General features: G+C 42.3%; 1 protein-coding gene across 2 annotated transcripts in view; it reads left to right on the top strand.

Annotated features, from left to right (window-relative positions):
- Positions 1-929: 929 nt before the first annotated feature.
- rerg (RAS-like, estrogen-regulated, growth inhibitor) overlaps positions 930-15141 on the top strand; it is a 64927-nt gene continuing 50715 nt past the window's right edge. The window contains exons 1-2 of one of the 2 annotated variants that reach the window (XM_059987591.1): positions 930-1070; positions 1598-1762. In XM_059987591.1, coding sequence (XP_059843574.1) covers positions 1702-1762 — 61 coding nt within the window. In that variant the 5' untranslated portion in view covers positions 930-1070; positions 1598-1701. Of the gene's footprint in view, positions 1071-1121; positions 1230-1597; positions 1763-15141 lie in introns of those variants that run through there. The other variant, XM_059987592.1, reaches the window with a different exon arrangement.

Here is a 15141-nt window from a genome sequence, read left to right as displayed (position 1 = left end):
TTCCTGTGGTGGTACAGCAGAACCACAAAACCCAGTGTATTGTCAGAACTGTAATATCATAATACATTTGGAATGGTATCGAGAATTTCGAAGCTGTGTACTGGGAGCGGAAGTGGCGGAAGGAGCCTCCCTGCCCAGTTCATGGAAGAGCCCGTGGTGATACAGTACTGGATCCCTAGAACTTACAAAACCAGAGTGGAAGCGAATCCTCCCCGTGCCCAAGAAGAGAAAGCGATAAACCATAAACTCACAGCATCTTCATTGATTTTCGCGCGCAAAACCTGGACGACTTATTTCATTATTTAAATAAACACTTAAAAGATATCGATTTTCTGTCATTAATAAAATTAGGCAGATCCTTATTAAAAAATTCCAGCCAATTCGCTTACATTTATAATCTATAACAGCCAGGCATCTTTTCCCCCCACTGATCCCGTTTGAGGTAGGTGTACTTTAGCCAGAGCTGAGCCGCTGGATTCTTCATTTCTAATAGATTTCGCAGTACTGATAAAGGACACCTCTAGGAACATGGCTCAGAACTGCTGAGAGGTCTTCACGTCTTTGGAATGTGACTTTAACATTCAGACTTCTGACTCAAGAGGTGAGAATGCCAAGGTCGCTATATATCAAAAGAAAAGCCTCCAGCGATAATTGAAAGAAAACAACAGATTTCAGCAATTAAAAGCACAGCTCTGATTTTTGTAAATAGAATATAAGGATAATTGTACTCGTGCGATCGTCAGAATCCCTCCCTATTTTATGTCTTTGGCCATTATCAATCCTGTACACGTTTCTGCACAAATCCAGTCCCCACTTTGCAACCGATCTACAGTGGGCGGTGCTCCTCGGTGTCAATGGCACATCCCACCCCAGCCGGTGGACGCATCTCCTCTAACTGGCTGAAAGGCAGGCAACTGCCCCCCCCCCCACCCCGTTTGCAATCCAAGAGTGCAGCTCATTTTAAATTTTGCAGCTTTAGTCCACACAGGATTGTGTCCCGAACTGGAGTGTTGCAGCGGATCAGACGCGCGGGGGGCTGCAGGAGTTATTACGGACGATAGCGGCAGTGGGTGGGTTTTCTCGTGCTTGCAGGGGCAAAAAAAGTATCCGTAGACGGCGACTCCGCCAGTGAGGCCGGGCTGTGGCTGGATGCAACAGTGGGGTTCGAGTCTCGCAGCAAGTCTATCCCCGTTTCCAAACATGCAGCGTTAAGAACTGCTGGATGCAGAGTTGAGCGGACCCCCCCCCCCCTCCCCTTCCCCCGTCCCTCTCGGTTATACCCTGCCTCGCCTCCGCTTCCCCCGCCGGTTTCAGTGCTCGAAAAAGCTCGCAAATTGCAATCGCTTTGCAGTGCACTGGTTGAATTGAAAAGACCCCCGATTGCAATCTGCCCTTGATACCATTAGTCACCACAGCATTTACAGTGATGGGCATTTTCAAAACATTCCCACTGCTTGAACGTGCCACGCTACTGTGACCAAGTGCGATCAAGCCGGGCGAATTCTGTCAGTTGTTTTGCGGGTTTGTTAGGATTTCTGATGCTGATGCGATGGTCAATTTAAAGTAACTTTTGCCTTTCCCCTCCTCCCACCCGCAGCCTTCCTTCCACACAGAGGGGGTCGTTCTCCACAGGGACTGAGATGGTGAAGTTTGCCTTTGGCTCGAATTGCTTTATTGATTGAATTCACCAGTCGCTGTACCATGGCGAAGAGTGCCGAGGTGAAGTTGGCCGTCTTCGGGAGAGCAGGCGTGGGCAAATCAGGTAACTAAAATCAGCCAGATCTCCGGAGTCCATCTGTAACCAAGACAGTTTGTTTCAAGTTATCGCCCAGTGTCATGCTCTGTCTTGTGGACGCTTATTTGTAAATCACTGTTGCAGGCAAATACGCTGTCACAATGTAAATATGTCAACGGTGGGGCTATTTGTTTTAATATTTTATGTCTGCGGATTTTTGATCATTTCTCCGGGATTTCCTTCCTCGGTAGTTCCCGGCCACGCATGTTTGAGCAGTGTTACTGACAGACTGCTCTCCGCGTTGGCATAACGTGCCGGGTCCGGCTGTGTGAAGTCAGATCAGTGACAACCATCTGTGGGCGAGAGGGATACCAGCGTGTATCCTCACCTCTCCAGGGAATTTGCAGATTTTATTGAATCGCACGCGTATTTATTGTCACTAAACTACTGCCGATTGGAAATCGCGCTGATCTATTCGATATGAGCAAATGAAAAATCTTTTTATAAATTATAAACCGCTGTGTACTTTATAGGTTATGTAACGTTAACGCGCGATCTGAGAGCAAGTGTTGGAAAGTTAAATTCTTACACCAAATGGTTGCTTTCTCCATAGTTTCGACCTGCCACTTTGTCCAATGAAATTTGACAAATGTATACCCACTTTGATTTGGTGCTCCCTATGAGAGAAAAGGTGGACGGTATTTATGAGTTTTTTTTTTGAAGATGTTTATTTTCTTCGGCAGTGAAATTTTCCGTTTCGGTCAGTGCGGTAAGTATTTTAATCTAGGGCCCTTGAGATCAAATCCCATATCCTGGCCCCAATTACACTATGAATTACTTATTTTTGACACATGGGTTGAAAGTTGGAAGTTGGGCGTAACATGCCCATCTTTCTGAGTTCTTCTATTAGGCAGGAAAATGGACTGCAGTAAATAACTCCCCAGTTGACTGGAGGTGTCTAGGTGTCTGTCGGGACTTCCGTACCGACCTTCCCTCACATCTCAGATTCCCACACCGGATCAAAAACCAGGACCGGACTTCAAACTTCAGACAAGGCTGCTATAGTCCTGCTTCCCAGCCCCAGCAGTAGGAATCGAGCATCACCAAGTTTTCAAAGATAGTGGATGGCAGATGAATGCATGAGTAATCAAACCCTTGTGTAAACAAGCTGCAAAGTCAAGGGAATAGAAAATTCTGAAGATGGTGGTCGGCTTAGGTTAAATCAGGTTGTGTGACCTATTTGCGTAAAGATGCAACCTGACACACTGAGTTCCTCCAGCATTTTGAGTGTGTTACTCTGGATTTCCAGCATCTGTAGAGTCTCTTCTCTTTGCAATTCATTTATCATGTAGCGCGTTTGAATTTTACGGCATGTACTGAAATGCTCCCTATAAAAATGCAAACACTTGACAAGTTGGCAGCTGTAGGAAGAATAGCATCATTCACAGATCCCAGCACCACACTGTAGTAGCAGTGACACTGGAATAGTGAAGCACTAAAGACTTCCAGCACTGTGCTTCAGTGAAGATTATATGAATACATGCAAGCAGGAGTTAGTGGTTACTTTGAAGAGCATCTTTAAAGCTTTGGGCACCTACTTCTCTGGGTTTGTGAAAAAAAAATCATTCCCTGCTTATCTGCTTTAAACTGTTGCCTTCTCACCTTCAACCTATGGTCCCTAGTATTTGAAAGGACCACCCTCGGTAAAGGACTCTATCTGCTCTATTTCTGCCTCGCATTATTTAATAAACTTCTCCCTTTAGTCTCCAGAGAAATCAAATCAGGTTTGTCCAACTTCTCCAGGTACCTGGAACCCTCTAATCCAGGTAAGAAGATGACCGGCTGAAAAGTCCCTGACTTGCTGATTTTTATTGGGGGTGAGGGGAAGGAAAGTATGCACCAAGAAAAACACAAAAAAAGCTCATTATAAATTATCCTCACTTTCACTTCATGTCCCCCAATAAGACAAATTAATATCTATCTGATGAAAGCAGTTGTTTCTACACGTCTTGAGAAGTTGGGTGATTATCCTCCAGATTCTTGCTGTGTGTCTGTAGGGTGTAGCCTTGCATTGCACCTTTGTACAGTGTATGGAGGACTGACCACGGTGCTGTCAGACAGACAGAACTAACTTCACTCTCTGCTCCCAGTTATCACTAGTTTTCTCCTGGTACCTTGTTCAAAGACTGCCAAGTGTCATTAAGGGGGTCACCTGGTTTCCACTGGTTGCGGTTTACCAAAAAGCTGTCTGGATTAGAGAGCCTGTGCTATATTCAGCACTACAGCGTGGGGTACGTCCCTCCAGACCTTCAAACCATGTTGCCCGAAGCACCCCCATTATCCCTGAACTCAAAGCAACCTCCCCAGTACGTCTTTGGACCGTGGGAGGAAACCCACGCATTCCATGGGGGGGACGGACGGACAGAGACTTAATGAAGAATGACACTCGAATTGAAGCGGTGAACTCTGGAATGCCCCAAGTTGTAATAGCGTTCCGCTTACCGCTACGATCAGACCATAAGACATAGGAGCAGAATTAGGCCACCCAACCCATCGAGTCCGCTGCACTATTTCATCGCGGCTGATCCCAGACCCCTTTTAACCCCATACACCTGTCCTCTCACCATATCCCTTGATGCCCCGACCAATCAGGAATCTATCACCTTCCGCTTTAAATATACCCACGAACTTGGCTTCAGCAGCAGTCTGTGGCAGAGCATTCCACAGATTCTCCACTCTTTGGCTAATAAAGTTACTCCTTACTTCTGTTCTAAAAGATTGCCCCTCAGTTTTGAGGCTGTGCCCTCTCGTTTTGGATACCCTCGTCAGAAGAAACACCCTTTTCACACCCACCTTATCTAGTCCTTTCAACATTTGGTAGGTTTTAATGAGATCCCCACATATGATTCTAAATTCCAGTGAGTACAGGCCCAAAGCAGCCAAACACTCTTCATATGTTAACCCCTTCATTCCTGGCATCATCCTTGTGAACCTTCTCTGGGCTATCTCTAATAACAATACGTACATCCTTTCTGAGATAAGAGGCCCAGACTGTTGACAATACTCCAAGTGAGGCCTGACTAGTGTCTTATAAAGCCTCAGCATTACTTCTTTGTTTTTATATTCTATTCCCCTTAAAATAAATGCCAACATTGCATTTGCCTTCTTTACCACAGAATTAACTTGTGAATTAACCTTCTGGGAGTCTTGCATGAGGACTCCTAAGTTCCTTTGCACCTATGCTACCCTACCGTGGTGCCTAAAAGGAGAGGTTAGATAAACTGGGGTGTTTTTCTCTGGAGCAGCAGAGGCTGACAGGAGAACTAATAGAAGTTTATAAGTTTATGGGAAGCATAGGTAGAATGGGCAACTGGTATCTTTTTCCCAGAATCAGTATGCCTAATACTTGAGGGCATGCATTTAAGGTCAGAGGGAGTAAGTTTAGAGATGTTTGGACCAAGTTTTTTTTTGATACAGAGAGTGACACATGCCTAGTATGTGGTGTCAGGGATGGTAGTCAAGGCTAATGCAAAACAGGCACTTGAGGATCTTGCATAAACTCATGATTGTGTAAATAATGGAAGAATATGGACATTGTTAGGCAGAAGGGATTACTTTAGTTATGTATTAAATTAGTTTGGCACAACTTTGTGGGCCAAAGGGCCTGCTCATCTGCTGTATTGTTTTATGTAACCAACATTTCTTAAATTAATCTTGTGTTGCTAATAGTGGATAGGTGTGGATATTTAGGAAGATGGTATGGCAGAATTACTTTACTGTGTTCATTAGAAATTATTCCAAATGGTAAATTTCATACCTGAAACTCCACCTGCTCATCTGCATTGAAGATCCGCATAGCCTTTCCCATTGACGGCTTTTTACCACTTGGCTTCAGGGAATGGATATAGAATTCCCACCCTGGGCAGAATGGTTTTTGAAATACCACTTCATAGTAATACACCTCAGCTATCAATGTGATCTAACCCTTTTGCTAGTTAATTTGTACAGGAGTTACGATGACCTTGCTTGCTGCTAGTTTGTGAAGCATTTCAGTCTTTCCACAGAGTGATGGAATCTCAAGAGGAAATACATTGAATAGATCCTTTATAAAGTGAGGCATACTGGGGATTTTTTCAATGATTTTGATTCTAATGCAATTTTAATGGTTTTGAATTGAAACTTTGATGGCACATTGTAACGAGCAAAACACTGATGAGTGTATTGAGGTAGGAAATAGTAACCAATCAATGAAAAACAAAATTAATGTACATCAGATAAGGAAAAAGAATGAAGGCAGTTGGCTCTTTATAACATTATTATATTGTTATGCCCGTGGCCCCCTCCTTTTTGAGAATCGCAAGATCACTATTAAGTCAGTTCAGGAGACCCAGGAAATGAGAGAAAGACATGCAGAATCCACAAAGAGTTTGGAATGTGTCCTGGTCTCCGAAAGGCGGAACCATTGATAACGGCTATTGTTTCTTGGAGACGGAATTGTGTATTGAATACTGTACGATTCATCGAAGCCCCCAGGCAATGAACCGAGGGGAGTTGGTGGAGTGATTGCATCATCCCAACCTGATTGACATCTGAGACCCCGTGAGTGGGGATAAAAGAGGGTCTGTGGGAACAGCCCCTTCAGACGCACCAGAAGAAATGCTAGAACTCCTGTAACAGCGTAATAGCGAAAGCCGGTGGAAAAGCCCACGTGCGTCCTTTTCCATTTGCCTCGGAATTGGTGGGCCTTTACCACGGAAGCACGGCTTTAGCTAACCACAAAGGGGAAATCAGTCCCCAATGACTCTCGAAGGATTGACACCATAAAAGGAATGGGCAAGTTAAACCTCTGTCGTTCTCTCCAACCAAAAAGCTGCAGCTTGAATGAACTTGAGTGACTTTTATATTTCCATCGGACAATACGTTATCCCCTAGACAATGATAGAGCTATTTCTTATTGATTATTATTATACCCGCACTTTTAGATTTAGTATTGACGACGTATATTATCTGTATGTTTGCATTGATATTATTTTTGTGTATTTTTATCAATAAATACTGTTAAAAATAGTACCATTAGACTTCAACAGACCTCTCTATCTTTGCTGGTAAGTGACCCAGTTACAGGGTACGTAACAGTATGCAGTAAGAACTAAAACATAATGATCAGTTGAATAGAATTGTACAGCAGGGGAAAGAAGTTACAGAGACAACAAAGTATTAATAGCCTGCCTCTAACTCACGTGAAAGTGTACCCTCTTGCCTACGCACGGAACTGCATAGGTTTAGTTGCTAAGTATATTCAAGGCATGGATCAGTAGTTCTTTTGGACATTAAAGGACGTTTGATTCACGGTATGGAGGAGTGTGGCCTATGGAAGAGGTTAAGCAGGCTGGTTTGATATTCTGCAGAATTTAGAAGAATGAGCAGTCAATTGTCAACATATTACCTGCAGCACTAGGGATCGCAACACACTAAACCACTGCTGTACTACGAATTCCTACCGTTCCATGCCTAGACTGCGTTTCGGGAAACCTAATCACTTGTCTGTCCTCCTCCTACCTCCATACGGGTAGAGGCTAAAGAGCAAGGCTCCAGGGATTAGGACAACAAAGAGGTAGTTGCTGGAGGCAGAGGAGCGGCTGCAAGATTGCTTTGAGTTGGTGTACCAGGCCTTGTTCGAGGACTCGGCAGAAGATCTGAATAAGTACACTAAGGTTGTCACGGATATTGTAAAAACAATCATTGATGAATGTGCCCCCACAAAAGTATTCAGATCTTTCCTCAACCAAAAGGCTTGGGTGAACCATGATATTTGTATTCTGCTGAGAGCCAGATGAGTGGCACTCAGGTCTGGCGACCAGGTGGAATACAAGAGGTCCAGGTACAATCTCCTGAAGGCCATGTCATGTGCAAAGTGGCATTTCTGGACTCAACTTTAGTCCTGAAAGGATGCTCAACTGTTATAGCAGTGCTTGAATGCTATCACCTCCTACAAAGTTATACCAAGCAACATATTTGATAACAAGGCTTTGCTCCCAGATGAGCTCAATGCCTTTTATGGAGATACCTCCACGAGCTCCAACACCCCCACGATGACCGTGAGGTCTCTGAGGTTGACGTGAGCAGTCTTCAAGAGGGTAAATTCATGGAAAGCATCTGGCCCAAATGGTCAACTGGCTGTAGTGTTCACCAATATCTTTAACCTCTTGCTTTGGCGGTCTGAGGTATCCACTTGATTCAAGCAGGCTTCAATTATCCCAGTCCCTAAGGAGAACTTAGTAACCTGCCTCGATGACTATCACCCAGTAGCATTTGCATCCACTGTGGTGAAGTGTTTAGAGAGGCTGGTGATGAAACATATTAACTCCTGCCTGAGAACTGACTTGGATCCACTCCAATTTGCCTACCATCACAAAAAGTCAACAGCAGATTAGCTCTTTGTTCAACCCTGGAACATTTGGACAGTGTAGTTGCATACATTAGGATGCTCTTCATTGACCACGGCTCAGCATTCAATGCTATCATTCCTTCAAAACTAATCAATAAGCTTCACAAACTTGGCCTCAATACCTCCTTGTATGGATTGGCAACAGCATCTCCTCCACAATCTCCATCAGCACAGGAGCACCACAAAGCTGTGTGCTTAGCCCCCTGCTCTGTTCACTTTATACTTGTGACTGTTAGGCTAAGCACATCTGCAATGCCATACGGTCGGCCCTCCTTATCCGCGAATTCTGCACGTGCGAATTCAACCAACTGCAAATCGCGAAAACCCGGAGGTGCTCTTCCAGCACTTGTTGTTTGAGCATGTACAGACTTTTTGTTCTTGTCATTATTCCCTAAACAATGCAGTATAATAACCATTTTACATGGCATTTACATTGTATTAGGTATTATAAGTAATCTAGAGATGATTTAACGTATACGGGAGGATATGTGTGGATTATTGTGGATCGGGATCGGAAAAAATCGGAAGTTCTCTTACTAATTAAGTCGGAACAGGTACATCTAGTATTATTTAGCGTCAGTTAGTCAAACGTTTTCCTTTAGTGTATATTTTACCTTTCTATGCATATAAAACACTTAAGAATGTATGTTTCAGCGCTGGGCTCGGGAATGGAAATTCTCGGGACTCGGGACAGATGGCTCCCTAGTCCGCTCTCCACCGTGCCGGGTTGATGTGGAGGATCAAAAACCCAAACCCCCAAAACCCAATAATGAAACCACTGTGTTGCTTAGTAATAAATGTAGCTTTCATTGGGGCAGAGCCTTTCTCACTTTATCCTTTTTAAATTGTTCGACATTGATCGACATATCCTAACGCTTTTCCAGTGACCGATGGCGCTTCACCTCTTTTGGATCGATTTATTATTTCCACCTTATTTTCAATCATGTTCATGATTATTTTTGTGAACAGAAACACTGCGGATTCAGATCTCTACCACCAGGTCTTAATGTCCACCGCACTGAGACAGATTAAATAAGGTCTGGGGTTCCGCTGGGTCCTAAGGTCCAGCGTATGGAGACAGGTTGAATAAGGGACTTGAGCATCCGCGAATTTTGGTATCCGCGAGGGGTCCCGGAGCCGATCCCCCGCAGATAAGGAGCGCCGACTGTATTAAAGTTTGCTGATGTTCACTGTAGTTGGCCAAATCAAAGGTGGTGGCGACTCAGCATATAGGAGGGAGACTGAAAATCTAGCTACAATAACAACCTCTCACTCAATGTCAGCAAGACCAAGGAGCTGACTATTGACTTCAGGAGGAGGAAACCTGAGGTCCAGGAGCCAGTCCTTACCGGAGGATCAAAGGTGGAGAGAGTCAGCAACTTTAAATTCCTTGGTGTATCATTTCAGAGGAACTGCTCTAGATCCAGCATGTAAGTGCCATTATGAAGAAAGCATAACAGTGCCTCTTAGAAATTTGCGAAGATTCAGCATGTCATCTAAAACTTTGATGAATTTCTGTAGCTGGTGGTGGAGAGTACCTTAACTGCTTGCTTCATGGCCTGATATGGAAACACCAATGCTCTTGAATGGGAAAGCCTATAAAAAGTAGTGTATATGCCCCAGTCCATATGGGTAAAACCCTTTCTACCGCTGAGCACAGCTCCAAGGAGTGCTGTTGCAGGAAAGCAGCACACATCATCAAGGACCTCCAGCACCCAGGTCATGCTCTCTTCTCGCTGCTGCCATCAGGAAGAAGCTACAGGAACCTCAGGACCCACACCACCAGGTTCAGTAACAGTTATTACCCTGTAAATGTTCCCTTTAAGGTGTGCGCCTGTGTGCACGCACGCTCATCTTTTGTGACTGGTGCACAAAGGAATTTAAACTGCGCACAAAAGGTTGGCATGTTAAGTATATTTCATGATTGTTCACAGTCACATTTCCTTTTATGGTTTCTAATGTAGACAGTGTTGGCAACATGGAGTTTGTGATGATTTGGCTGCATATCATTTTAAAGTGGAATGGTTTAATGAAACAGTAGAAATTGATACACTGAAAGCTCATGAGGTCAGGAATGTACATTTAAGAGAAATAATTAAGTACAATACAGAAACTGGTATTATCTGTGTGTATTGTCATATAATGTATGAAAAATAAGATTTATTGATGTGTGTTATTTTATTTCTTTTAAACAGTGAACAACAAACTGGAATTGGTAGTTTATTATCTTTAGAATAGCTTCAGGTTTGCTTCCACTTTAAATTCAGTTGCATGTGTTGTTGTCAGAGGGCAAAAAATTGCACAGCACAAGATTTTTGCGCACACTGGTCATTACGAATCAGAAGGAACATTGCCCTGAGTCATTAGTTTCTTGAACCAGAGGGGATAACATCACTTGCTCCATCATTGCACTGTTCCTGTGACCCATGGATTCACTTTCAAAGACTCTTCATCTTATATTCTTTTTTTCTTAAATTTATTTGATTGAGTTTTCAAATAGGTTACAGAAAGAAAAAAAATAATCAACCCTTCCCCCTCCCCTTAACCCCTCTCCCCTAACATATCCCTATAGAAAAAAAAAAGAGAAGAAAAAAGAAAGAAAGAAAGAATGCCTGGATATCGGAAGATCCCCACATGCTCCATGGAGTTCATAATAGCTTGAGTATATATAGTTATTTCTTTCCCCAGATAACCAATAATTTTATCTTCGGAGCATCTATATATTTAATCCTATCTTTTGTAAATAAGGGCGCCAAATTTTCAGAAATATTTCATATTTATCTCTTAAATTATAAGTGGAATGCAGCTAAAAATTTCATTCTTCCAACGATCTATACTTAAGTATGAATCCGATTTCCAAGTAACTGTAATAGCCTTTTTGGCTACTGCCAATGCAATTTTTATGAATTCTTTCTGATATTTATTCAGTTTGGAGTTTGGTTTTATCCCTTCAATATCACCTAGTAAAAATAATGTTGGATTATGTGGAAGTTGTGTTCCAATAAAATTCTTAAATTTGTCCAAAAAGGTTGAATTTTAAAACAAGACCAAGTAGAGTGTATAAAAGTACCAATTTCTTGATTACATCGGAAACATTGATCAACTAAATTTGGGTTTAATTTAGTATTTAGTAATTTAATTGAGTATGCCTGCAAGAAAATGAATCTCAGGTTTGCATATGGTTACATATATGTACTTTGAAAATAAACTTAACTTGATCTTTGACCTTCGATCTGACTGAAATTCTGCTGGGATTGAAAAAGTAAGAGGCAGTGATGATGATTTTCTGACTCGGTTCTTGAGAACAAGGCTCAAAACAACTATTGGCCATTCAGATTAAAAGATGTTTCTTCACCCAGAGGGTATTGCATCATTGGATTATTTGCTCAAATAGGCTGTGCAGGCTAACGTGAGTGCAGATTTTAGTAGAATTTTGGGTTAAAGGAATTAAAGGATGAGTATTAGTTTAGAAAAATGGTGCCAAGATACAAGGTCAGCTGTAATGCTACAGAGGGTAGAGCAAGTGCAAGGGCTGAGTGACTTTCTCTTACTAGTTTTTTTATGTAGCTGGCACAGTAATGTAAGACAGCAGAGGTGGCATCCTGCCTTTGTCAGTAGGTTCATTGTTTCAGGTCCCGCTCAATAGATGAGTGCACAATCTCATGCTCTTAGAATGAGTTTCCAAATAATACCAACCATGTCCATCATTGATCTAGTCAATAGTTACTTGTCAATCAGGATCACTAAAATATATTATCTAAAGATTTTTAAGGATTAGCTTTATTTGTCATATGTACATTAAAACCTACAGTGAGCAATCCCATCAAACCCCTTCTCCCACTTATTTCCCTGGTAACACTGGACAACAAAGATTTTGCTTCCTGAATACTTTTGGGTGTACCTTCTGGATTTTGGGCCACTGATTATGAAACCCACCATGAAATTTCCCCATTACGCACCATTTTTGTGAAATCACCTCTATTTGTTATTTCAATTCAATTAAAATGTTGCCCACAATGTAAACTGAGAGGTTGTCTATCTTGTCCAGGCATGTTTAGGCAGGGCTGACACTGTGTGGCAGGACAGGTTTTAGAAAGGCTATAAAAGTATCACGCACACACTGTTCTATGCATTGCGTTTACACGTATATCAGATTGCAATCACGTTGATGCACAAGCTCTGCACCTATATTATGTGTGCTCATTATAATAAAGTAATTATATTTTCAGGAGTATTTGTGACAGCAAAATGTCTTGTCAATGTTACAACAGCCACAATACTTACTGCTATATTTGTGGCGAGCGTATGCTTAAATCTCAAAGATGGACCATGATTTCTCTTATTAAGAAAGCCAGTGAGCTCTACTTACTGGTGACAAGGGCAAAGCCTGGGCTTCTCATATTTTTTGTGTAACTCGCGCTGTTGATCTCGGAGCTTGGCTCAGAGATACTCTGAAGTCAGTCCTGATGATACGGCAAGGGTAGAAGGATCATGTGACAGACTGCTACTTCTGTCTGACCAATATGTCTGACTTCTCCATTAAAAACAGAAAAAACAACAAAACAAAATTGATTAAATTTCCCTTCAGCCATGAGATCTGTACCACATTTCAGTACCAAAGCTACTAGAGATATCGAGTCTAGTGGAGGCAGACTGAGATGCCACGATGCACGAGCCAGGGCTGGAAAACGAAACTGATACTGATACAGATTTTGAACCCTTTATGTTGAGTGAGCCTCATGTGATAACTCAATCTGAGTTAAATGACCTGGTCGGAGACTGGGTTTGTCAAACCACAAAAGCAGGGTTACTGGGTTCAAGTCTACAAGGATGGAATATGCTGTCACCATGCTCAAAAATTTCCGTAGAGGATTTTGATATTTGAGACGGATGTTTCCCAGAATAACTGGTGCTAAGATTAAGGAAGGCATTTTTATTGATCCACAAATCAAACGGGTTATCAAGGACAGGCACTTCGAGGATCTTCCAGTGGGACAGGAGAAAATCACATGGAAGGATGTTACTGAACATTTTCTTGGCAACCAGAGTGCACCAGACTATGTGCAGCTAGTTCACAACGTACGTCAAGCATGATGTATAACATGTCACTAAAGATTCATAGACTACTTCCCTGCAAATCTTGGTGCTGTCAGTGAAAGGCTTCACCAGAACATTGCAGTCATAGAGAAACTGTATCAGGATTACTGAAGTCCATCAGTGCTGGCTGGCTATTGTTGGACGCTTGAGAGAGAAACCTCAAACACTGAAAATCATCAACAAAACATTTTTAGCTTAGTTGAACTATTGCAGTGTCAGCATCATTATGCAATTAAGCACATTCTATTCATTAAAAGTTAATTTCTTGTTTCTCTAAATTCTTACATGATGTAAGTAGTCTGAAACTGTATTTGTGTTCAGCCTCAAGGTCTATCATAACAAAAAAGAAAAAATTCTGTGGAAGCAACTTTTTCAAAAAAAATGCTGCCCTTTTATATTCCTCTGACTCCTCACCCTTAACTGTAGGAGGTAATTTACAACAGTTAATTAATCTACCAACCAGGTAGTCTTTGTGAAGTGGGAAGAAAATGAAATGCCTGTGTCACAAGGGGGCATTGGGAGCGGACCTAAATGCAAAACCCAGACACTGAAGTCGTATGAACAGGACTATGTTTATTAAGAATACTAGGGAAGCCGAAGAGTGAGGACAAAATATCAACCTGGACATGAACGTAGAATAACAAACCAAAAAACCTGGACTAGGACTTGGGACTTGGACTTGACTGAGAACTTGAGACATGACTTGGAACTCGGGTCTAGGCAGGGACTCAGTACCTGGGTCTTGACCTGGAACTCGGGCTAGGCCTGACCGGGACTCAACCTTGGACACAGGGCCGGGACCCTTCTGGGACACAGGACACAGAGGCAACCTATAGTCCATGATACTCAGTAGCTCCGATGATGGTCCAGACTTACCACACTGGCTGAGGTCACGTTCTTCTGGTAGCGAGCTTCCTGGAATGAGTTTTTGAGGCCGAGCTTCTTGGTGTGGGTTTCTAATGGGGACGGTCCAGCAAAGGAATAGCTGGACCCCTGAACTATTTGTGTTGCAATCCTGAAACGAGGATCAGCTGCCTCAATTAAGATGCCCAATGAAACAAAGGAAAAAGGAATAACCGGAATGCGGAATCCACGGACCAAATCGTGACAGCCCAGGAGAGTTCAGTGGATCACACTGAGAATGTGCATATATGACACAGCCATACCTAATGTGGGACAGAACTCTGGTTTCATAACCTCCGAGCAGCAATTTTAATTGTTGACCACTGTGCATGTGGTCAGTGTGGAAGAATTACTATGGCAGTTTGTTCAGGTTGCTTATTAATTTTCCTTAAGTATGAAAAGACATACTTTTCTACCAACTAATTGTCAAAAGTATCCTAAGCAAGAAGCTTCAAAGTATCTACCAACTACTCGCCCATTCCTGCCTAGGTCTCAAGCTGTAATGTTCAGGTAATTAGGAATGAATGATGGGCAAAGGATGACTTGTTGTTCCTGTTAGTTTAATTTCTGTAAAAAAAACACTCCTAAAAGCTTTTCTTTTCCCACAGTTCTCACTGGGGCTGTATATTTTGTTTCTGAACCATGGAAGTATAAAGTTTTATAATCAATACTTGTGATTTGCTGCACTAATCAAAATTAATCCCACTACCCTGTTCTATTCAACATTCATCTGCTTCCCACATTCGCAGAGCATTCTCATAAAATGGCAAATATTTATTTTTGAATCACTGCCTTTGGCGACATGGTCCCAGGCTTTTAACTTTGTTTTGTTGGTTTAAAAAAAATGCTCCCAGCCTCTCTCTAGTTTTTCATAATGCTAAATTAATGTCCCTTCATTGTGGAGTTCCCAGAAGAAACAGTTTCCCTATTTGTTCTCACAAAATGTGCCATAATTTAA

The sequence above is a fragment of the Hypanus sabinus genome, chromosome 13, assembly GCF_030144855.1.
Source record: "Hypanus sabinus isolate sHypSab1 chromosome 13, sHypSab1.hap1, whole genome shotgun sequence".
NCBI lineage: Eukaryota > Metazoa > Chordata > Chondrichthyes > Myliobatiformes > Dasyatidae > Hypanus > Hypanus sabinus.
Note: the sequence above shows the minus strand (reverse complement) of the source record. Positions and strands in the feature narration are given on the sequence as shown.